Source organism: Lactuca virosa, chromosome 4, assembly GCF_052849685.1.
Source record: "Lactuca virosa cultivar CGN04683 chromosome 4, Lactuca_virosa_CGN04683_v6, whole genome shotgun sequence".
Taxonomy (NCBI): domain Eukaryota; kingdom Viridiplantae; phylum Streptophyta; class Magnoliopsida; order Asterales; family Asteraceae; genus Lactuca; species Lactuca virosa.
In genome coordinates, this window is record NC_136429.1 from 86,401,332 (window position 1) to 86,426,759 (window position 25,428).

The 25,428-nt window shown below is 36.2% G+C and overlaps 1 protein-coding gene and 3 long non-coding RNA genes across 5 annotated transcripts; 3 read left to right on the forward strand and 1 right to left on the reverse strand.

The window, feature by feature from the left end:
- The first annotated feature begins 1,540 nt into the window (after nt 1-1,540).
- LOC145109881 (uncharacterized) lies at nt 1,541-3,729 on the forward strand. Of its 2 annotated transcripts, XR_013709295.1 has the most exons (5): nt 1,541-1,758; nt 1,922-1,972; nt 2,552-2,689; nt 2,905-3,311; nt 3,420-3,729. It is a non-coding gene; the product is annotated as an uncharacterized LOC145109881 (long non-coding RNA). The 2 variants fall into 2 exon arrangements; XR_013709294.1 differs by having other exon boundaries at nt 2,905-3,729.
- Nucleotides 3,730-11,960: 8,231 nt separating this feature from the next.
- LOC145104734 (secreted RxLR effector protein 161-like) lies at nt 11,961-12,281 on the reverse strand. Its single transcript, XM_079041927.1, has one exon. It carries the CDS (start codon nt 12,279-12,281, stop codon nt 11,961-11,963), a length of 321 nt encoding a protein of 106 aa, XP_078898053.1.
- A 4,488-nt stretch (nt 12,282-16,769) lies between these two features.
- LOC145105405 (uncharacterized) lies at nt 16,770-17,447 on the forward strand. Its single transcript, XR_013707302.1, has 3 exons — nt 16,770-16,845; nt 17,185-17,232; nt 17,314-17,447. It is a non-coding gene; the product is annotated as an uncharacterized LOC145105405 (long non-coding RNA).
- Nucleotides 17,448-19,311: 1,864 nt separating this feature from the next.
- On the forward strand, nt 19,312-21,323 carry LOC145103888 (uncharacterized). Its single transcript, XR_013706921.1, has 3 exons — nt 19,312-19,370; nt 19,835-19,933; nt 21,240-21,323. It is a non-coding gene; the product is annotated as an uncharacterized LOC145103888 (long non-coding RNA).
- The last annotated feature ends 4,105 nt before the right edge of the window (nt 21,324-25,428 follow it).

A 25,428-nucleotide genomic window follows, 5' to 3' on the forward strand; every position in this document is an offset into this window, starting at 1 on the left:
TTACTTCATTTTTTCTTATTACAGCAATGTATCGTGAAATATACCCAATTATAACATCATACTTGTGTCTCTACAAATGTCTTCTGATGCTCAACGCCTTTGGGGCTATTGTGGTGATTGCTTCCTAATTCCCAATCAGTTTCATTGTTAAAGTGTTGGTTGGTGCTATGTATTTAAGAGTTGGCTGCTAAAGTTTGTTGCATCTTTTTAGGTTCTCAAGTTATTTAGTCATGGCTTCCTTAAGACTCAAATTGAATCATAATTTTTCTTATTATCATTTTCCTCATTAAGACATTATACAATTGACAAGAAATGGCAACGTATTTTTGTTGATTTATTTATTATAGCATCATACTTTTAGTGTTTTCCTATGTAACATTGTATTTTGAAAAATTACCAAATTATAGCATGTCATCCAAATAGATTTAAATATTGTTGCTTTTTTCTTATTGCAAACCACTTATTATGTATTAGTTTTGCTATTTTAATTTTTTAATCCGTGTATCACACGGGTTTTAACCTAGTATATATATATATATATATATATATATATATATATATATATATATATATATATATATATATATATATATATATATATATATATATATATATTCATCAAAATCCTATAAACTCTTTGTTTTGGTTCGGTTTGGTCATTTTTCTTTTGCACTTACGGTCATTACTCTTATTTTACATGTCAAATAAGTTTATGTCATGAATAGCTCCCGGTTTTACGGGTGATATTAGAATTAATAGATTTATCCACATGAAATCCACCTATATAATTACTTATTTTGATTTCTTTTAACGTACAAGTAACTAAAAAAGTTCAATTAACATGAGATAATCTTTATTTCTTTTTCATCCCTCTTACCGTCTCTTCCATTGCATTGCTTCTCTGTTCCTTTAATATTTTTTTCTTGGAAGGTCTATTAATATCAGAAGTTAATTCATGCTTATGCCACCCAATCGTCGGTTGTCTTCTTACAATCATAAACCACTAGAATTCTTCAACTTTTCCAATAAAGCTCCACTGGAAGCATACTCCAACACCACATTATACAATATTTTACTGTTTTCTATTGTCATTGAATCTTCATAACACCTAATGATATCTGGGCAATCTTGAAGCTCTTCCAAGATCATACACTCGTTAGTTAACGAATCACAGTTAGGGCCGTTTGATAGTTACTGATTGAGTCAGATCAGACTGACTGAATGATAAAAATAACCATTTTAACCTTATATTTAGAACATGTTAATTTATCTCATGAATTTTCATAATTTTATTTTTTTAATTCATCATTTAGCTTTTACCAATTAATTATTATAGTTGGCACTTACTTATCATTTATTTATTTATTATAAATTATAAAACAAAAGCAAAAAAACGTATTAATACTATAGTTACTTTTCGTTTATTTATAATAATAATTTATAAAACAAAAGCAAAAAGAAATGTTAACTTTAACCTATTATATCATTCCACCTAAAGTATCTCTTTATTTCCATATCTTCTCATACATCGAACCCTAAACCATATTTTCTCTGCCGACATCATATTCCTCCGTCTCCTACCCCTTCTTCCTCGTGGTGTGCATATCAGTGATTCAAACAAATACCAAATTTGGAGTTGAGTTCCAACCTTATAGGTTTGATTTTGATGAAGATCAAACATTTTTATTTCGAAATTTGGGGAGTTTTGGTGTGTATGTTATTTCGACGACATCGACCTGAGTCCAGAATCTCAAGACGGTAATATGAAGTTCTTTGATTTTAGATATGTCAGCAATTGTAGTTTTTTTCTTTTAGATAGGTCTAGTTCTTCATAGTCTTCATAGTGTTTCCATAAATTCTGTGTTTCTCGTATTCGTAGTGATTCATGAAACTTCATTTGGATTTTGATTTTTGTGGGCAGGATCGATCGGTAAAATGCGAGGCAAATCATGTCTTTTTCTTCGGTCACCAGGTCAGCTATCTTTTTTGGGAGGACCGAGTCAGTCATTTTTTTGGACCGAGTCAGAGGTGTGCCTTGGGTTAGATACAAATCAAACATTCCGACTGGACCGAGTCAGACAAAAACTTCTAACCGGACCCGGTCAGCACCAAATCAAACAACCCCTTAGACACTCCACAAGGCTTCACTACCATTAATGGCGGAAAATATGAAGTGTAGTTTGTGGGTTTCCCCTCCGCCTTACTCTTCCTTCGGTGACCAAATCTATAGGGACCACTAATTTTTTCTTTTGAACTAGATAAATAATCTACATATTAGAAAATCGGAGTCCTCAAGCCCATTCTAGAGTTATTAGTGATAGCCTCTTGGTTTGTTTAATCTAATTTTCTTTTGGATTTATCGCCTTTTATTTTTCTTTTGGTTTGACGTGGACTTCACTCTTTTTTTTTCTTTTTCTTTTGTGGTTAGGCATAAACTTGTTATTTTTATGATTCAGATACGATATTTGATTTGTACATTGTTGTATGATGACTTGCGGAGATGAAAATTCAGATGCGATTTTTTTATTTGGACATTTTTGTTATGATTCAGTTTCTCATTTAATGAAAAAATGCGGTGGGCAAACCAGATTATGGTTAGGTGGTGGGTGGAGGTTTAGAGAAGATGAATAGTGGTGGTGGACGGTGGATTTAGTTGTATCGGCCCGAACTTTTCCATTTCATCACCGAGGTTAGTTTCGTTATGTCTTTCCATTAAGTTACCTTTATGATGGGTTAAAGTTGCCAAACATGCATGAAAATGATACTTGACCATATAAAGGCGTCATGGGGTCATTTTCTCACACTCTAAGGGCCTAAAATGAAAGTTAACTCATATTTAAGGTAGCCTAAACCCTAAATTCGGGAATACAACCCTAATTCCAACCTCCATCTCTATCTTTGAAGCTTGTTGGGAAATAGTTACCATTTGTGAAGTTGTATGAAGATGTAGTGAAGTAGAGTGGTGTTTTTGGTGTTATTCTTGGGAGGAAATCATCAAGTGACGATCAAGTAATCTTCTATCCTTTCTTCTCCTAGAAATCTATCATATTTCCATAGGTAATCATCTTGTTCTTTTCATCTCTTGTCACTTTCTTGTTGCAAGTTCTATTGGTTGGGGTGGTGGCCATGTTTATGCACTCAAGCACGTGTTATGGACATGTTGGGGATGTTTTGGACACCCAAATGCTGGCCACCATGCATAAGACCCATGTAGATGTTCTAGGAACAATCTTTCCAGTCGAAATGTTCATATGGATGGTCAGAAAAAAAATGGAATGTTAAAGTCGCAAATCCCGGAATCTATCTGTCACGTAAGCGTCGCCACACCCTTCATGAAACGCGGCATGCATGACAAACAGTGAGGGTGTTTTTGTTGTTTTTGCTGTCGTTCTGATTCGGGTTTTTCCAATCTATTGTAGGGTACTTTGTAGTTGCTTTTTGGTCGACTTCCCCCATTTCTAACTCATTTCATTTGGATTAGAGGTGAGTCAATTTTTGTGGCTTACTTAGTACATGATTTGGATGCTTGTATGTTTGCTACAAATTCATAACTTTGGTTTATGAGTGAGATGTTGTAATCTGAATTTTTGATGATGTTTGGCTTCTGAAAATATGTCATATGGCTGTAAGAAATAATTTAGGAGAAGTGTGATATTCTGGATATAATAAAATAGAGAGTTTATGCTTGAAAATAGTGGTATGATCAAGCTAGTGGTGAGGACTAGAGTTTGTGACATGTGATATTATACATGTCAAGGTATTATTTTCACATGATAATATGAAGGTAGGGAAATGCATCCTAGTAGGTATATTGTTAAAATGAATGTTCCACCACACACTTAAGTGTGAAATCATGTGGTGAATTTGTAAATACGCCTTGCTTAATAATTGGTGAGTTTTGTCATGTTTATGTTGTTTGGTGAGTTTTGTCATGTTTTTGCTGTTTGGTGAGTTATGTCATCCTAACATGATTATTTATGAGATTTGACATGATAAATGCTAGTTGGTGAGTTTTGCTATGTAAAATCTTTAATGGTGAGATTGTTAAAGTGTAATGCCATAAATGGTGAGGTAAAAGTGTTGCATGTATAACTCATAGATGAGACTTAATAATAAACTAAAATAATGGGATATACATATAGTGGGTAGTAGCCTAAGTCAGGGTGCATACCCTGGGTGTACATTTTGGTGAGGCAGAGAGATACAACTATAGTCGGTTCTAATGGTTTTCTAAGCGACAATTCGGACACATGGTCCAATATGCGATAATGGAGTGATGTTGGTGATCTCGGATGCCATGTACAAACATCATGTTTGAGTGGGAGACATGTTCGCGGAAGTACCTGTAACGTCCCAAAAACCCAGAACCATTTATATATATATATATATATATATATATATATATATATATAAAGTAAACATCAACCAAAAGTGTTAATCAAACCCATAAGAAAGTCATAGTGTATATATATATATATATATATATATATATATATATATATATATATATATATATATATATATATATATATATAAAGTAAACATCAACCAAAAGTGTTAATCAAACCCATAAGAAAGTCATAGTGTATCAATAATTACCCAAAACACATCAGAGTCAATAAAACGGAAAAATCGTGGTGTGTGCGATACGATCATCCCGAGCTCTTCCCTTCGAACCGGAAGCACCTGAAACATAAATTGAAAACCGTAAGAACAAGGCTGAGTGAGTTCCCCAAAATACCCCACGCCATACATACAATGGGCCATGCCCACCATCCATCGGGCCCCGCCCGATACAGATCTGCCAGTCATATGCGATGGGCCCCACCCAACGTACTCATCAGATGCCACCTGGCGTCGAGACCCGCCCGACATACATACAACACATTCAAGAGTCACACAGACAACTAGCATACAAATAACAATAATCCATGGACCAACATTGTTGCCTTCGACCCGCCAAACACTAGGAGGAGACTCACCTCAATCTGTTGTCAATCAAATAGATGCTGGAACTGTTGATTGGAAAATCCCCGCACTATATGATCAAATAATACCCTAGTTAATAACTTGGTCATAAACCATAACCGAGACTTAATTCACTAATCCCGACTCCTAGGGTAAAAGACCATTTTACCTTTCCCTTAAGTGGCCCAAACTCAATGGCACTCAAAGCCCAATAATGGCCCAAATCCAAAAGACACTTAAATCCCAAAACCCTAGAGTCCAAAAGTGGCCCAAAATCAAAAGAAGTACACAACACAGTGCACGCCTCGTGTACCCGGCCTGTATGCCCCGCATACGTGCATTGACCTGAAAACAGGCGGTTGACCCAGTACGTGCAACATACTAAGAAATACGCCCGACGTACTAGCCATTGAGCCATTCTTCCACTATTTGACTTAATCTATTAAGCCCTTAATGTCTAACCAACATATCTACTTCATTTAAAGATCTTAACACGTAAAGTTGGCGACTTTACTCACTTGCATGTCTTAATGGGACCCAACACTAAGCCAAAGGTCCAAAACTTCATATAAAGGCCAACAAATCAAACATGGGTGAACTTTAACTTCCAAAATTCGATTTTTATGACTCCATGCACTCCTAAATGCTCAAAAGAACAACTCAAATGGTCTGGAGTAGTCCATACTCAAAAGACCAAGGTTTTGGGACAATAAAGTGCATAAACATGAACATAATAAGATCTAGAACAAAGAACTTCAAGGTGTGAACTTGATACCTTCTAAAGATGCACAAAAACGTGTAAAATTTGGATCCAAGGGCTTGAATGCACCACTCCTTCAAGGAACTTCCTTCACCACCAAGAACCACACAAAACACCAAAAGATCACTAAAAGGCTCAAGAACAATAAAAATAGGGCTTGGCTTTTGTGGGATATCTTCTAGGGTAAGGAGGCTGATGAGGGGAAAGGTCTTTAGTCTATAATGTTGCTTAAATAGGGTCCAAGCCCTAAAAATCAGGGTTTTTCCCCGGACAACGTACCCCCCGCATACTAGAGTACACCCAGCATACACACCCCTCCCTAAATGTTTCACTTTTCACCCCTTGGAACCAAATTTGTAAACTGATTTAATATCAACGGTCAAAATAAGAAATACCTAGAATCTGGGTGTTACAATTCTTCCCCACTTGAATTAGACTTTGTCCTTGAAGTCTCCTGTCGCAAATAACTCTGGGTAGTGCTCCCTCATCTCGTCCTCAGGCTCTCACGTCCACTTTGAACCCTTTCGGTGCTGCTAATGCACCTTCACGAGATCCACCGCCTTGTTAAGTAAGGTCTTCATCCTCTTATCAAGGATCGCCACTGGTCTCTCTATATAATCCAGGCAACCATCCACCTGAATGTCCTCTAATGGAAACACTACGGAATCGTCAACTAAACATTTCCACAACTGAGATACATGAAAGGTACTATGGATCTGACTGAGCTCCTCTGGCTGATCCAGATGATACGCAACCCTGGCCACCCGGGCTATCACCCTGAAAGGACCAATGTACCTGGGGCCTAGCTTACCCCGCTTCCTGAATCATATGACACCCTTTCAAGGTGACACCTTCAGGAGTACCATATCCCCAACCTGGAACTCCAAGTCTGACCGGAGTCTATCTATGTAACTATTATGTTGGCTCTGTGTTGTCTGAAGTCTAACGCCAACCTGATGAATCAATTCCATCATATTGAGTACCACCTGCCTACTCCCCATGACCCGCTGACCGACCTTACCCCAACATAACGGGGTCCTACACTTCCTCTTGTAGAGCATCTCGAAAGGAGGTCGATCAATGCTGGTGTGATAAAAGTTGTTATACTTACGCCAAAGGAAGATACATATCCCAACTCCTGCCAAAATCCAATACACATGCCTGTAGCATGTGCTCCATTGTCTGAATAGTCTGCTCACTTTGACCATTAGTCTATGGGTGGAAAGTCGTGTTGAAATGCAGACGAGTACTTAAATCCTCATGGAATCTCTTCCAGAACCTGGAGGTAAACCGAGTATCCCTATCGGAGACCACAGAAACCGGCACCCCATGCCGTGTCACCACCTCCTGAATGTAGATATCTGCCAACTTCTCCTCCGAAATATGCTTCTGAATCGGAATAAAATTCGCGCTCTTGGTCAATCGATCCACAATGACCCATTTTGAATCCACTACGCACGCCATCCAAGGTAATTTGGTGATAAAATCCATCATAATGTTTTCCCATTTCCAAACGGGGACTTCCAGCGACTCCATTTTTCCGTGAGGTCGCTGATGCTCGACCTTGACATTTCTGCAAGTCAAGCACCTGTCCATATACCAGGCCACTTCTCGCTTCATATATAGCCACCAATAGTCAGACCGAAGATTTTTATACATCTTCTTCTCTTTGGGATGAATAGATAATCTCAACTTATGTGCCTCCTCCATTAGAACCTGACGCGCACCACCTCAATAGGGAACCCACACCCTCTGATGAAGGGTCAATAATCCTTAACTATCATAATCAAAGGAAGCCACCTGACCCACTATGCGCTCACTCTTCTGGTGCTCTTCCTTCATAGCCTCAACCTAAGCCTCTCGAATATGCTCTAAGAGTGGGGTAATCACTGTCATCCTCAAACACAAATCCCTAATCGGTGTAGCAACAACCTTTCGGCTGAGAGCATCGACCACCACGTTGGCCTTCCCTGGGTGATAAATGATCTCACAATCATAATCCTTCACCATATCCAACCATCTATGCCGCCTCATGTTCAGATTCGACTAATCCATCAGATAACTCAGACTCTTGTGACCAGTGTAAATAGTACAACAGACCCCATAAAGGTAATGTCGCCAAATCTTGAGGGCAAAAACCACCGCTCCCTGCTCCAGTTCATGCGTGGGATAATTCACCTCATGAGGCTTCTGCTGCCTCGAAGCGTAAGCGATCACATGACCCCGCTGCATCAATACCACAACCAAACTTGTGATTGATGCATCACAATACACCACAAAATCCTCAACACCCTCCAACAGGTTCACAATCTCTTTCTCAGAGTCTCAAAAGCTGCCTGCTGCTCAGGCCCCCAACGGAAACTAACAGTCTTCTTCATCAATCGGGTCAACAGAACCACTATCTTGGAGAAATTGTTGGGACATGATTTGTGGTTTATACTTTACTTTACATAGCTTTTAGAGTTCTCGGTCTAGGACTGAAAACACCATTAATTCGGTGGTGTTTGGACCGAAATCACCATGTGATTTCGGTGGGCTTAATGATGCTTTTGGTTGGGCTTTGGGTTGGGCCTTTGTAATTAGGTCTAGGTATATATATAGTATTAATTCAGCCGTGTTTAAGGTTGGTCATTCTAGTTGATTGATTTCGAAATTTTGAGAGAGACAGAGAGAACCGAGAGACATATAGAGTCTTATGTACTAGACTATTGATTAATATAGTGTGCATTGAAGATTCAACATTGTGTTCTTATTTCATATTTAAAATTTGTGTCATTCACTTGATTGGGATTCTACACCAATCTAGTGATTTGGATTGATACCTAGATCGGGGTTTTAACAATTGTATCAGAGCAAGGATTAGTATCAATTGATTTGACAACGTTTCTTGGAGTTTCTGGTGTTTTTGAGTTCTTTTTGATGAAAATTATTGCTGCTGTTCTTCGTGTTCTTCACTACATTGGAGACTTTGATCGAAATTGGTCTTGATAAATTACCATTTCATGTTTCTGGTGTTTTTGGGCGTTTTCAGTAAGATCTGGACGTTTTCGGCGACAAACTTCAAGTTCTCGGTTAGGTTTAGGAGTTTTCGGCGGCCAATTGATCGAATTCGTTTAGGGTTTTAATATTTGACTTCACATTTCCTCGGCCAGCTCCTCGGACTCAACTTCGGAGCTCTCGGTCTTAGCCTCGGAGTTCTCGGCGGCGACTTTGTGCTCTCGGCTAGGTCAACTTCACTTCTCGGTACATTTTGAGTCTTCGTTCAACGTATTTGGTCTGCATATTTGGCTCCGCATCTTCGGTTCAGCTTCTCGGTTATTGAGATTTCGGCTAAGGTTCTCGGTCAAGAAACCCCATTCTCAGGTGTTGACTATTGGTGTTTTTGGTCAGAGAGCATTTATTTTTGGTTTTCGGTCAAGATCAAATTGCACAATCAGTTTTTTTTTCTGTTAGTCAATAATGAGCTCTTACATCAGTTCAATCACAACTCCAGGTACCAAAGAGGTAAGTAAAACCTCAAGCTCTCAGTACTGCGAAGATAAAATAAATAAATACCGTGAACAAAATGAATTATTAGTTAGAGAAGTTTTTGATATTAAAAATGAAATCTATGAAATTAAGAAAGTAAACAAGCCTCTTAAAGAAAAACTAGATGCTCAAAATAAAGATCTAATTAGGATTAAGGAGGAATATAGCATTAAAAGTGTTCACCATCGTTATGCTAAAGAGGAAATTGCCAAATTAACTGCCGAACTTGATGCATTAAAAGATAAATTTAAAGATGCTGATTTTAATTTTAAGAATTTTGATGTGTCAAGTGAGATAGTTGAGTCAATGATAGAAAAACAATTAAAGTGGAAAGATAAACAGGGTGAGGGTCTAGGGTATTATAGTGTTCCACCTCCTTTCAATGATAACTATACTCCGCCCCTTGAAACCAAAGAGATAGAGACACCTACACAATATGGCCAGCCCCCTGTAACCGCCGCAATCAAGACTGAACAATCCGGCCCAACTGAGAGTATTATTGTGAACGATACTAATGTTTCTACTTCATGTGCAGATAAAGTAACAGTGCAAGATGGGTTCGAGCAGAACAAAAATAATTCTAGTTCTGTTGAAAATGCTTCAAAAACTTGTCATGATAATAATCCTACTGTTGAAAAATTCAAGCTACAAAAATTTGTTAAACAGTCTAATAAATGTGCATGTGCTTGTGCTTGTGGAAGTTCTTTGAAACAAACTTCATTTGGACAAGGACCATGTTACAATCTTATTTATTTGAAAAGACAAACGTTTTTTAACTGTGGGACTCCCGGTCACATTGCTAGAAATTGCCCACATGGTTCATATGTTCCCTATTATGAACAAGGTTGGCAGAACGTGCCAAGGGGGAGATCTTCCAAAAGAAATTCATCGAGGTCACGTTCAAGCAATGGTATTGGAATGCTCAAAAGACCAAAAAACAAACTCTCCAAGACAAGAAGATTGATTTGAGAGATAACTTTGTCAAACCAAGATCGGTAAGTTCGAAGTCATCTCGACGATCGGTCTCAAGCTCCAAAATAAGTGTTGAAGCGTCCATCCGATTAAACAAGAAAATGGTTAAACCTGACTACAAATTGGTACCAAAAGTTCTCACTCCCAAATCACCTAAAAATTCTAACATCTCTTCATTTTTTGTGTTTGATAAACATGATATGACTTGGGAATGCGTATCATGCGTAGATGGCAAAGGTCAACCCAGTTTCAAAATGGAGTGGGTTCGCAAAACCAATTAATCCCGCACTCTGTGCCGGAGTAGCTATGGAGGAATATCATCAGACCTCGGTATGTTGATAATGACTGTTCCAGGCACACGATAGGAGACATCTCTCATCTGCATGACATTCAAAATTTTAATGGAGAGCATGTGTCCTTTGCGGAAAAGGGAGAAAGAAAAGATCACACAAATGGGGACCGTATTTAACGGCGTGATGAATTTTGAATAAGTTAACTTCGTTCCATAATTGAAACACAGCTGAGGTTGAATACGTCGCTGCTTCTGCTTGCTGTTCTCAAGTCATCTAGATGCAACTTCAATTGCTGAATTACGGTTTGAATTTTCTTGACACTCCTCTCTTCTGTGATAATGATGCTGCTATTCAAATTGTTAAAAATCCAGTTCAGCATTCTAAAACCAAGCACATAGATATTACAGTTCATTTTATACGAGATTGTTTTGAGCGTAAACTGGTTCATGTGGAACAAATCCACACTGATAATAATGCGGCCGATTTATTTACAAAACCTTTTGGAAAAGCTCGTTTTGATGTGCTTGTGAGTTTTCTTAAAATGATTCGTTTTGAAGACTGACATAATTTTTTTTTTGTACATTTTGTATTTTATTTTTGTTTTCGTTAAATTTGTTCATATTTTTTTTTCTTTCTCCTCTATACACAAATTTAAGGGGAGAATTAAAACCAAACAAAAATCATAAAATTCAAAAAATATGTTTATTTCTGTTTTTTTTTCTTTGTCTAGAAAATCCTAAAAATCCAAAAATATTGTGTTGAGCGTATTTTAATTTTATTTTTATTCTTAGTTATTTTTATTTGTTTTGTGTGTGCTAAGTTTATTTTATTTTTATTTTTTTATCTCAAAAATTTCATTTGTCTTAAAACGCGAATTCAAAAGAAAAGAGACCCAAGGAGATTGTGTTGGAATTTTCTGTGCAAGAAGAGACCTCGAAAGTAATTGACGGACATTACACTTCACGCTACTTTCACAAGGAACTGAAGGCATGAAACTGTACAAATTGTCAGTTATGCAGTATCTTTGTAAGAACTGTCGTATTTAAGGAATTGAAAGTTTGAAACTGTACAGATTGTCAAAATTGGTCTTGTCAGTTATCTTTACCTAAGAACTGTCATGGCACCAGGGCGATTCACCCAATCAGGAAACAGATATCGCTGAACATCTTGCCCAGGGTCTTGACATTCTTTTGGCAGATCACTTGACTAAAGGTCTGAAAAGAGACTTAGTGCACAAGTCTGTAATCGAGATGGGAGCGCCATTATTTCACAAAATCAACCGAAATCACTCCATTCATGCTTAGTTCTCTAATCATACTATGTCTAACACCTAGGTGTTTAGACTTGCCATTATAAACTTGGCTGTATGCCTTAGCCAAAGCGGTTGCACTATCACAAAGGATATAATAGGTGTTATCGGTTTAGACCAGAAAGGAATCTCATATACTAAATTCCCTTAGCCACTCTGCTTCTTTACCAGCAGCTACTAATGCAACAAACTCAGATTCCATTGTTGTGTTTGTAATGCAAGATTGCTTCTTGGAAGACAAAGAAATGACACCTCTTCCAAACAATAATACCCAACCAGAAGTTGAGGAATGGTCCTCCATGTTGGTTATCCAACTTGCATCCGAATGACCTTCTAAAACTGAAGGAATCCCCAAGTAACTCAAACCATAACTGATGGTTCCTTTGAGATTACTAGTGCACCTGCTCAACTTGCCCACAACAAAAGCAATATCAGGTCTGGTACTTGTCATGGCATACATCAAGCTACCAATAGCCTTAGAGTATTTCAATTGTGAAATGGGAACGCCATTAATTTGGCATTAATTTCACACTTGGATCCATATGAGTACTCACAGGAGAACAATCGGTAAAATTAAACCGCTTGAGAATTTTCTCAATATAATGACTTTGTGTCATTACCAAACCTTTGTTCATCCTTTTAATTCTTATTCCAAGAATTACATCAGCATCTCCTAAATCTTTCATGGAAAACTTAGATGATAACAATTTCTTTGTTTCATCTACTTGATTTTGGTCGGTACCCAAAATCAACATGTCATCTACATATAAGCAAATGATCACTCCAACTCTAGTAGCATCATCAAATCAACTATAAACGCATTTGTCACATTGGTTTGTCTTGAAACCAGAAGACAAAATGACCTCATCAAACTTTTGATGCCATTGTTTAGGCGCTTGTTTCAGCCTATACAAAGATTTGACAAGTTTACTAACCATATGCTCTTTATCGGGCATAATAAACCTTCTGGTTGTTTCATGTAAACTTCCTCGTCAAGATCACCATTTAAAAAGGTTGTTTTAACATCAATTTGGTGAATAACCAGGTTGTGGATACTTGCTAAGGCAATCAATAATCTAATAGTAGAAATACGTGTAACTGGAGCATACGTATCAAAATAGTCAACACCAGGTTTTTGTCTACAACCTTGAATGAATAACCGGAATTTGAATTTTTCAATAGTCCCATTAACATTCATTTTCTTTTTGAAAATCATTTGCAACCAAGTGGTTTAGAACCTGGAGGCAAACCAGACAACACATATGTGTTGTTCTCAAGAATTGATGACATTTCATCATCAATTGCTTCCTTCCAAAAGGCACTATCGCGAGACTCCATGGCCTCTTGATATGTCTTAGGATCATCTTCCATAAAATATCAATAAGAGTATTCAATATTAATTTCATCCCTTGAACCTTCTACCAAATACAGTTGGAAGTCGAATCCGAAATTTTTAGCAATTTGGCCTCTTTTGCTTCTACGAAGCTCTTGTGGTTCTTGCACGTTACCACCATCTTGACTTTCTGAATTTTTCACTTTATTTGTACCAAAAGTCAGATCCTTAGGCCTTTGAATCGATGAAAAACGCATCTCATCAAAAATTGCATCCCGTGATTCAATAACGGTGTTAATCGAAACCGAATCATTAGGTTCTATTACATAAAACCTATATGCCTTGGAATGTTCAGCATATCCAATGAATATACAATATGTTCCACATTCCACCAAAATTTTCTTTTTGGGCTCGGTGAGTTTTACAACTGCTCGACATCCCCAAACCCGAAAATAACTTAGATTCGGCTTTTTGTTGAACCAAAGTTCATATAGGACTGTTTTGTTCCTTTTATTTGGAACCCTATTTAATATATAGTAGGCCGTTAACATGGCCTCTCCCCATAATCCATCACTCAATCCCGAGTATGACAACATCGAATTTACCATTTCCTTTAATACTTCATTTTTGCATTCAACAATACCATTCGGTTGGGGTGTGTAAGGTGTCACTACAAGAAAAAGACCCTTTTACGACGCGCAAACCACGACACTCATTGATTTATGTTACAAAAAAGAGAGTGACATTAAAAAAGTGTCATCTCTTCAAAAAAATATAAGGATTTAGGTCACGCATTATTGCGTGCCCTGAAATTAGTGTCATAAGAAAAAAAATTAAAAACACGGAGGGCGCTGTATCTTAAATGCGCGTCCTCTAAAAGTGTTGCTTTATAATTTTAATGAACGCGCGTTTAGTAGATACGGGGGAAAATGAAATCCCCAAAATTTTCAAAACCCGCCTTGTTCTTTTCTACCTTGTTTCTATCTTTCATCGTCGCAATCGATTCTCCTCTCTCCCTCCTCTCTGATCTGCTTCTCCGCTACTCCTGACCTTACTTGTTAATCGTCTCATCGGATCTCTACTCTAGTGTCACTCTGAAGATCAAGAAATTTCAGGCCCTAGTCTCCCTCTGAGACAGAGACGAAAAGAGAAGAAACATGAAGAATACACCTATCGTTGTTACGACTTATCATGCTTCTCAAAGATTCTCAAAGCTTTTGATAAGAACACCGACTCAGATGCTTCTCAAAGCTTTTGATAAGCACACCGCCGACTTTGCATACCAGAACATCTCATAATCTTCTATTTATCCACCTGTATTTCTTGCAACAAGTGTAATTTTCACTCTCTAAACCTCACTCCATATCTCGATTTGTATGATTTATAGCCCTAATTTAAATTTCTAGATTTTGCAGATGCTCGCATGCCTTTTTCCGGTCATCCTTCTACCTAGGTGTTGTTTCTTTCATCGGTCCTTTCGATTGGTCTTCTTCTTCATCACCATCTACTGAAAGACTCATTGATTTTGGCAATTATGGCTTCGAATTCAATTCCATCCAATTCTCCACCAGGTTTCTCATCTGTTCTCCATAAATCCCCCTTTACCATCATTACGTCTGCAACCACACAACAACCACTCACCACCGTTCGTAAGTCCATCACCACCTTCTGAAGCAGGTTGAAATAGGAACCGACAATGCGAATGCTGAAGTTAGAGTGATTCCCGATGTTCAGGTGAGAATATTTCCATTTACGTATATAAATCTCGATTGTGCTCTCTTTTCTCCTCTCTCATCCTAACATCGCCATATCAATATTGAATTGAAATCTTCTACAATTTCTTCTAGGGATTTCTCTCCTTAAACCCAGAAAAAGCCTCTGTTTCTGGGTTCTTTGGAAGATGTTTAGGTTATTAATAGTGGCTCTTCATTTGATCGAGGTAGGTGAGTATTTTACAATCCCTCTCAACAAGATAGAAGACTTTGGTGCTCACATTACAAACATATGAGTCATATGGATAACTGTATTGAGCTCATGTTTTGATTTCTGTTCTTGGTCAAAGTTATTGGGAAAACTAACAATATCGAGTTTAAAGGTTATAGATTAAGCCAAAAGTAATTAGTTATCTCACTTCTTTTCTCTTTGTATTTATTTATTTGTACAGTCAACACACTACTGATGTTAACTTGTGAAATTTCATCCACTTATACTTTTTTTTTGTTTTCATGCTTTTCTCATATATAAAATATCTTTGATTCGGTTGCATTGTGCAGCGAACTCAAGTTACTTACAGTAGATTTTTGATCTCTCTCTTATTGTTGTCTGAAAATGATACATAAAAACTTTTATTTTATTTCTAACAATGTTAAATTCATTTAAACCTTATGATATATCTACCACTATTTTGTTATCAGGCAACAAAAAGAAGAAGCCCTTTCTTTTCGTGTAGCCAAAACTAGTGAAGTCACCCAAATTGAGAAGGTATGACCTTTCAAATTCTCATATTATGAACCACTTCAAGAATACTGAAAATGTCATTGCAATTTCCAGGAGTTGGGAGCTGAAATTAATGAACTTGAAAAGCAAAGAGACAAACTTGAAAGTGAATTAAAGAAGGTGCCTTCAGCCTTCTTATTAATGAGCATCATATATATATATATATATATATATATATATATATATATATATATATATATATATGTCAGTGTGATTGTTTGAAAGTAACTCCATGTCTTAGGTCAACAACTTGTTGGCTGTTGCAAATGGTCGTCTTCAAAATGACACAGAAGAAAGGGAACATTTTGATTATGCTAATAATCAACTTCTTGTACACTTCAAGTCAAAGGTTGGAATGTCTTGGTCCCGATACAATTTAAGGTTTAAAAAACTTAAGATAATTTCATGACACTTTACAATTCCATGTTATAAACCCTAATCTAAATTTCATGATCATGATTCATGTCATGAGAGGATGAACTCTCGAAAACAATTATTTTGTATAGAGTAGAAGCAGATACTTGTAATGCATTTGTTGAGTTTCTAGAAGCTGCTTGGGATTTCCAGTATTCTTTTATGGAGGAAAAGGAAAAGAAGGTCAAGTATGTAATTTCTAATTATGTCCATATTCAAGTGTATATATAAATTCTCTTACTGAAAAATACCCTGTTTTATTCGACATACTCAAGTGATGAATTAGAGACTCATGAAGAATACTTTATAAATGTGGCTAGGGGTCTTTTATCTGCTTACAAGTTAATTAATTATAAACTTGTTAAACTCCATTTTTACTTACCATGTAATCTATAATCTCATTACATCTTACTTGTTTTGTGTATATATATATATATATATATATATATATATATATATATATATATCTTGTTCTTTTAAGGATGCACTAGGACCCGCTATTGCCATTTTGAGGGAACATGCGAAGAACTTGAAAAGGTAAGAATTTCTTTTTGATTGTAAATTAGTTTATGTGGATAGAAAAAGAAAAGTTCTCTCTATCTCTCTCCCCCCCCCCCCCCCCCTCTCTCTTTAATAAAAAATATTAAATTTGGGCTTACAGTTTTGGTAATGTGGTAGGCATGAGAAAGCAATTGACCCACATGAAGAATTTTTACAAGATAACGAACAAAGAAAAAGCCTTGAACATGCATATCTAGCTGCAAAAACCAAGGTATATTTTAATTTTACACCTTTTGATTATTTATTGGCCTAAAAAGTAAAAACACTGAAGCACTTTTTTACTGTTTTCATTTGGTGCAAGTTCTTACTATCTTTTGTGCAGTAGATAGTGTTAAAGAGCAATTTTACCATGCAATTGATAATGTTTTTAGGCAAGATGAATTCATTTAAGTTTTTTTTCCAATAATAAATATAACAATTTTGTTTGAATGTGTTGGTTGATGTTGAGCAGGAAAGTCTTCCAAAAATAAACATAACAATTATCTGTTATAATGTATTTTGTTTATATATGCTTTTCATCAACATAATTGCTTCTTCTTTGTATGGCTAGTTCTCCTCTCTTGACCATGGAGTAAGCAAGCTGTCTCTTCTATCAAAGGTTAGAATTGCGAATTACAATCAAGACATGTGATTAGTTGTATATGTTGAGCTGTAGATTATTTGGCATTTTTTGCAACAGGTGTTAGCAGTGATTGTGAGATTCATTTAAAAGGATGCAGAGGAGAAGAAAACATCATTCAACCCCAGACCGTATTATTTAAGGTTATTCATTGATTGGCTGCTTGACCTTAGTACCCTTGATCCGGTTTTTGAAGGTGCAAACTTTCAGGTGGGTATTCACTTTTCTCTTTTCTCTATCATATCATCTTGTATTGTATTGAATGTTAAGTTACCGATTTGCCCTGTGCAGCTTTTGACAGCTCTAGCAACCTCCTTCCATACCCTGCAACCTCTCAAAGTTCCTGCATTCAGGTTATTCTCTTAGAAAGGAAATTGTCAAAGGAGATTGTCAAAAGAGAACTTACTCATGCAGAGGAGAAGAAACATCATTCAGTCTGTTTACAAAGTGTTCAATTATTATTTCATCATGAATCCTCAACTGTGTTTTTATATTTATTTATTTATTTATTTTGGGTGTATTTATATTTTACAGTGGATTGGAGGTGTCTAAAAAGCTGAAAAATCTTACATGCTTCTTGTTTTAATATTTTATACAGGTATGGGCTGTATTGAAGCCTGGATTCTTGGCAAATGGTATTTTACTACATGTGTATTAAATTTTAATATTTTATAACATAGATTGATGGTGCTTGAAGCCTTTTTGAATACTAATGTGTTGATGATGAAAATAGGTATCATGTGGAAACAGAAGAAGCATAACAATAAGAAGTAGAAACAAGAAGATGTTCCTTAATAGCAATGTAGTATTAGGTTATATAGTTAGTGAAAACCTCTTAATAGCAATGTACAATCAAATCCCCTTAATACCAATGTATTACAATTTTTGACATGATGTTATTGGATGAAATTGATTGTTTTGATATATATTTGTTTCCATATTTTTGTATTATGCGTAAATGAGTATAGTAAAGATGTGTCGTAAATGTATATCGTAAATGGTTGTTGAAGTTTATGTGACATCCCAGAATTTAGGTCTGAATCTATAAACGGTCAGTTCACCGCAGACCCTTTTGTATCTTGACCGATTGAATTTTAATGCATATTTTAGTTGAAATATAGTGTCATTTCAAATAAAATAATATATGAAATTATATCTTATCTCAAATTATAGAAAATATTGATCGAAACTTAAAACGCAAACTGTAACTCTGGTTAACGACGGAAAAACTGAAATATTGTATTAAGCGTCTATAAACAAAGAAAACATTCTAGACTCGTAGTACATGTTTTCTTGATCGCGAATATATAAACGACGCCAAAAACAGAGTCCGTGTGCAAAAGATATGACCATTTTAAGAAACCACACCGGTATAACACTACCTTTATCCGATTTCATAAACCGAATTGATCAGTTGAGGCCCTTGCGCACATCAAATGAAAATTTCGAAAGCGTTTGGACTCATACTAAAGTCTAATATACACAATGCTATAGTTAAAATATTTTTAACAAAATATTTACAAACTCGAAAAAATAAATAAATAAATAAATTTGTTCGGGTTTCGGAGCCGTTGAACTTAAAATTATTATTCGCCATGTACCCTTTAATTTATCTAAAAGAATAATAGAAAATAATACTTAAATAAACATAACAACCATGAATAAATAAAATAAAAGTAATAATACGATGTTTATTTAAATAAATTTCTTTCACATGACAGCCATATTAGTCTTAGGGGCAGATTTGTAATTTCCTGAAACTAATTTGGTGACAATATATGAGATTAGGTGGGATTGGTTAGAGTGCCAAATTACAAGGACCATTTATGCCGAAACTAGGAAGATTGTGTCTTCTTCCTCACTGCATACGAATGCATTATGCAGTTTGCATATGACTTAATCCTTTTTCCTCCATTGATAACTGATGCAAAAACGAATCTTAGAAAGCCAATTTGACTTACCCCTCAAATGTTATCCCTTTAACTTATCTGATAAATCTCTTTCCATTCCTTATCTTAAAAGCTCAAATCGTTGGTGAAATAGGAATCCCGATTTGAAGTTCCACAATATCCCCACCATAAAAACAGCATTGCACCACCGTGAACCGCCTACCCACTGTAAGCCCTTTCTCCATCACCATCATTCATGTTTTAGCCCTTACGAACAACCAAGGCCAAGAGACCCGGCAGATGGGTCTCGTTTTCCTCCATTCGTCTGTGAATCACGTCCAGATGAGGAAGACGATCTGTTCAAACTCCATTATACTTTACTTAATTTAAACCCTGTGGTTTCCAAATGTTACGACTTAGCCCCTTCTGTGAAATAAGTCAACAATAAAGGTCAAAGTCCCATTAAAATTTAACAGATTAGGCCCCTCCTCCAGAAGCCTTAACAAGTTCGGTCCTGAAGCTCTAAATCAGCTTCAAATGTACATGTTTAGCCCCTGGTTTAAGCACTGTCTGCAAGATCAGTCCCTGGAGTATGATTTTGGCAAAAATCAATCCCTAGAGTTTATTTATTTTAAAAAAAAGACCACCCTATGCTTAATAATAATACCAAAGCTACCCTTTTGGTTTATTAGGTAATATAAATAGAACCGGTGATTCGTTTTAAGGGCATGTGACGTCACGAAACGACTTTCACGACAAATTCACTCTCGAGCCTCGTTCACGCTTCAAGGGTGAGTGTTTACGACCCCCTTTTAATATTTTTACGCTTTGGGGGAGAATACATGTGTTATATATATATTTATTGATCTTGACAAACACTTACCGATTTCAAAACTAGTTTATAAATATTATTTTATTAAATAATACTTCATATACAAATAAACTAATAAATAAATATGTTTGATGTAAATATGTTACATTTGCTTTTAAATAATACAACTAGTCGAGATAACAAATGATTTCTGCATACAAAATATCATGATTTTATGAAAAGATATGTTATAAAACTTATGTCATAAAAAGTTACCACATTTGTAGTATTTCAAGCGCATATCAAACATACACATATGAGTTATCAAACTCTTGTCTTGAAATCATTTATTTATTGTGTACACTACCATGAGATTTACCACTTATTTGAACGAGCATTACACATTTTTATGGATTTTCTTATCGAGTATAACCGGCTTTTCATGACAAACTCTAGTTAAGGGCCTTATGAGTGAGACATTATTCATTACCCTAAGTGCAAACAAACACTTAGAAGACCCACACCACTATAACCGTTAATCTTCGGAGCTGAGATACGTATGTATAGATCTATACGGGTTGACACCCCCACCCGTGGTTGCTAGCTACAACCTCGACCGATCAATCGAAGCGGGTGATAAATATCTAAAACAGTTTTACGACGTCCAATGAAGCGTCGTAGGGGTAGGTACAGTCACATAGCTCGTTTATAGGACTCACTATAAGCGTTAACTAGATCTTATAATCTAGAAACCACAGATCCGGTTTCTCTGATTATCAAACATTTTAAGTATGGATTTACTCACGGTTGTCTAAGTACCAAACATTTTCAGTATGGATTTACTCACAGTTTCTCTGATTACCAAACATTTTGAGTATGGATTTACTCACAGTTTCTCTGATTACTAAACATTTTGAGTATGGATTTACTTACGGTTCTCTGATCACCAAACATTTGAGTATAGATTTACTCACGGTTTCTCCGATTACCAAACATTTTGAGTATGGATTTACTCACGGTTTCTCTGAATACTAAACAGTTTGAGAATGGATTTACTCATGGTTTCACTGATTACCAAACATTTTAAGTACGGATTTACTTATGATTCCTCTGTCTATCAAATATTTTAAGTATGAATTTGCTTACGATTTCTCTTTTATCAAACATGGTTCAAACTACAAAAAGAATACTTTTTAGTCTTTTAAAGTATCATTACTGCGGTTAGCAGAAAACCTGTAAACTCTCACCAACCTTGTGTTGACCCTCGAAAATACATGTATTCTCAGGATATCACCAAACGAGCTATCAGTCAGAAGATTAGTCATGGATTTCAGGCGACCTAGTTTTATCTAGCTATTATTATATCGGCCTATCTGTTATGGCAAATTTATGAATTTTTTATTCTGAACCTTGTATTCAAACCTTAAAGTGTAATGTAACTGCTATGTTGTTATTGTTGTAACTTGTGATGTATATTCAATTTGCTTGTGATCCATGAACTAAGTCGCACGGCCCGGTGTATTCCGCCGCCTTGGCCAGGGGTGTGACAGTTTATGACACGCAAATGCGTGTCATCTTATTTTATGACAGGGGCTTTAGTGATACGCAATGCGTGTCCTAAACGCGCGTCGTAAGGTTACGACACACAAATGCGTGTCATCTTCCTTTATGACAAGGCCTTCCTTGACACACAATGTGTATCGTAAACGCGCGTCGTAAATGCGTGTCGTAATTGCGCGTTGTAAATGTCCGTCGTAAATAGACGACGTGCAAAAGAGTGCTGTCTCTCGTTATAAAAGGCTGTTTTTCTAGTAGTGTGTCGTGGTCTCATGAATGATACTCACTGATTGGAAGTATATGAGATTCATATATTCACCTCCCCTATCAGTCCTAAGACATTTAACTGGATTGCCCAATTGCAATTCCCTCGGTTTTATATATTTTGAATTTATCTAAGGATTCGTCCTTAAAATGTAACAAATACATATAGCAAAACCGAGTGTAGTCATCAATGAAAGTGACTACATACTTTTTATTTCCCAAAGAAGTAGTGGAGTGAAAATCACACAGGTCACTGTGTACAAGTTCCAAAACAGCTGAATTTCTAGTGGCACTAGGAAAGGGTTGTTTTGTTACTTTTGTAAGCATGCATGTTTTACATTTATCAGATGTCATATCAAAGGCTGGAATGAATCCATCTTTTGACATCTCATGCATCCTTCTAAAGTTGACATAACCTAATATTATATGCTAAAGCCTAGATTTATCAACATTAGAAGCAAAAGATACAAATGCAGAATTTTGAACAAGTAATAATTTGTCAACAATATTCAAACGAAACATTCTATTATTTAAATATCCAAAGCCGACAAAAATTCCACCGTTAGATAATATGAACTTATCCGACTCAATAACTTGTTTAAAACCAACAGAATTCAAACAACTAGAACTAACAAGATTTTTGCGAATCTTGGGAACAAACAAAACATCAAAAAGCCTAATTGTCTTTCTAGAAGTAAATTCAAGACACACGAAACCATCACCACAAATAGGAATAAAAGAATCGTCTCCCATTTTCAGCACCGACCCATCTTCAAGCGGAGCTAATTTTTCAAACATACGTTTATACTTGCATACATGGTTCGTTGCCCTGGAGTCGATCCACCAAGCAACATCATCATCCTGTACATAGAATGATTCAGAAATGAATGAAACATAGTAAACATAATTCTGATTAGAATTATAAAAGTTAGTAAAAAACTGACCTCCTTTAACTTGGGCCGAAGACCCGTTCACCTTTCCATTGGCTCCACTGTTTCCAGCATCATTGTTGCCTAAGTTTACACGACAATCACACTTTCAATGCCCAACCTGATTGCACCTTCAACAAACCATATCCTTTTTCTTTTTGTTAGAGTTTCTTGGGACATGTTCCTTCTTAGATTTTCCATGTCCTTTGTGGTTCTGATTTCTTGGTTTGTTTTCAACCATATGAACCGAGGGCTGTCCAGATGCAACTTTTCCTTTGGGTTTATCCGATTTGTCACTTTGCTTCGCACCAAGAGATTCTTCAATACGAATATGACTCGCAAGTTGAACCAAAGACAGTTCATCATTTTTATGTTTTAAGTTATGTTTGAAGTCTTTCCAGGATGGAGGAAGTTTGTCAATGATGGTTGACACAACAATGGATTCATCCATATTCATACGGTGCAGTTTAAACTGACCATATATGCCAAGGAGTTCATTGTATTGTTCAGTGACATACCTTGAATCTTCCATCTTATAATTACTAAAATCACTGACCATAAACTTCTTACTAGAAGCGTCCTCAATGATGTATTTCAATTCAAGGGTGTCCCACAACTCCTTGGCACACAAGGCTTCACTATGGATATCAAATAGAGCATCAGACATACCGTTCAGAATGTGACTTTTGCAGATGTAGTCATTGTTGTCCCACTTCTGTCTCCTCCTTATCTCTTCAATTGTCTCAGTAGCACTTTCCTCAACATCTGGTGCTCTTGGAGTAGTAAGTATGTATGTTGCTTTCAGAGTAGTCAGCATGAAGTGCATCTTCTTCTTCCAACGCCTGAAATCGATGCCTTCGAACTTCTCCAGCTTTGCAAACTTCATGGTCATCTCGCAGATTGAGTCTCCCATCTCCAGAAACAAGAATATTGGTTCGATTGTTGGAGGAACAAGGTTTTATTTTGGAGATCTGGATACCTATTGGATCGTGTGAACACTTTCTGAACTGATATTTCTACCCTATGCACGGGTTGCAAAACATTCAGCCTAGGATAATCCAAGATGACACTTACAAATCTGGGCACAGAAGTCGTAAGCCAAATTGCTATAAGGATTCTATGTTCGTTTGAAGAAAAAGAGAGTTAATGATTTTCATGTCCCTCTTCTCAAAGAGAAGAGTCGTTTGTATAATAAACGAGATTAGGGTTTCATTAGGGTTAGCCGTCATGGGTTGCTTTAGAAACAAGTCAAGGAAATTCAGATTTTAATGAGGATTTAGGGTTTCCAAAACTGACGAATTTCGTCAGTTTTACCATAATCACCCTCAAGAATTCGTTTTTCCCACTATGTTCCCATATATATATATATATATATATATATATATATATATATATATATATATATATATATATATATATATATATTTCGGAGAGTTTTTGGGGCACTGCCCCTCGACCCCCCCCCCTCCCCGCTAACCTGGCAGCGGGACCCCAGCCAGGGGCTCTGCCTCTTGGACCCCGCTAAGGGCGCTGCCCCTAGACCCCGCCAAAGGGGCTTTGCCCCCGGACCCTCGACTTGTTGTCGAACCGGCTTCTAATTCGATCTTATATATGCGTGCACTCCGCACAAATCCGTACATATATTAGAGTACTATGAAGCCCTTAACTCACATGTTAGTTCAAATTACTAAAATCACCAACATGTGGCCTCCTGTTAACGCCATTAAAGTGAAAAGAACACCACCCCCTTTAATGCCCATTTTTTCCCATTGCCACTCCAACGCCCATCAACGTTCGTTTCTCTCTTCTTCATCTCTGCTTTTCTTTTTTCTTGGTCTCACAACTGCGTTTTCATGTACAAACACCATCCCCACAACGGCGTTAAAAGCTTGATGATGATGTGGCACCGTGGTAACTAGTACCCATACCCAACAATCTAAATCTAAATAGACTTTGAGAACAAGATGTTAGTATCTTGATTCTTGAAACTAACTTGGCAACATAATAAAGACATGTTAGTTAATAATCATTAAAGTTAGCATTAAAAGGATAAAGATAAAAAAAAATTTAAAACAAATCTCGTTTGATATTGTGACAGTTTGTTTGAGTTCTTAAGGGGAAGAAATCGACGAGAAAACGGAACCGGATTTTCCATAGCGGTAAATATCTTTTTACAAAGCAATAAATCAATAATGGTTACTTGTTACTGATTATATATTGATAATTAAGTTTGTTTTGTGATTATAAATTTATATAATGGAACCTTAACAATGAACCTGGTAGAACGATCTTAAAAATAAAAGAAAAATTGATTGAAAAGATCTTTATTTTTCATTAAATTTGTTGAAATATCAGTGATAAGCGTTTTGAAATATGGATTATTTTAATATAAAATATGAAAATAATATTCAGTTGTATTATTGAAATATATGTGGGGCTAAGTAAAAACAAAAATGAAATCTGGATGTGAAATTAACAGACAATAATTTAGTTTCTGTGAAATTATTTAGGATAAAAACAAGATTAATATTCTAATAATGAATTAAATAAGTCAGCAGAACAAGAAAAAGTGCACAATTCCAAGAATGAATTGACGTTGATAACGAACTAGAGCGTATCAAACTATGTCACAGCATTATTTTCTTTTTATATCTTCTCTTGTAGTTCGGGCGTGTCACGGTAGTGTGGTACTATACTACCACACATTATTACATTATTACTGTGA

Excerpts from the sequence above, each read along its gene's own strand:
- LOC145104734 (XM_079041927.1), bottom strand. The coding sequence starts at position 12,281 with ATGACAAGTACCAGACCTGATATTGCTTTTGTTGTGGGCAAGTTGAGC.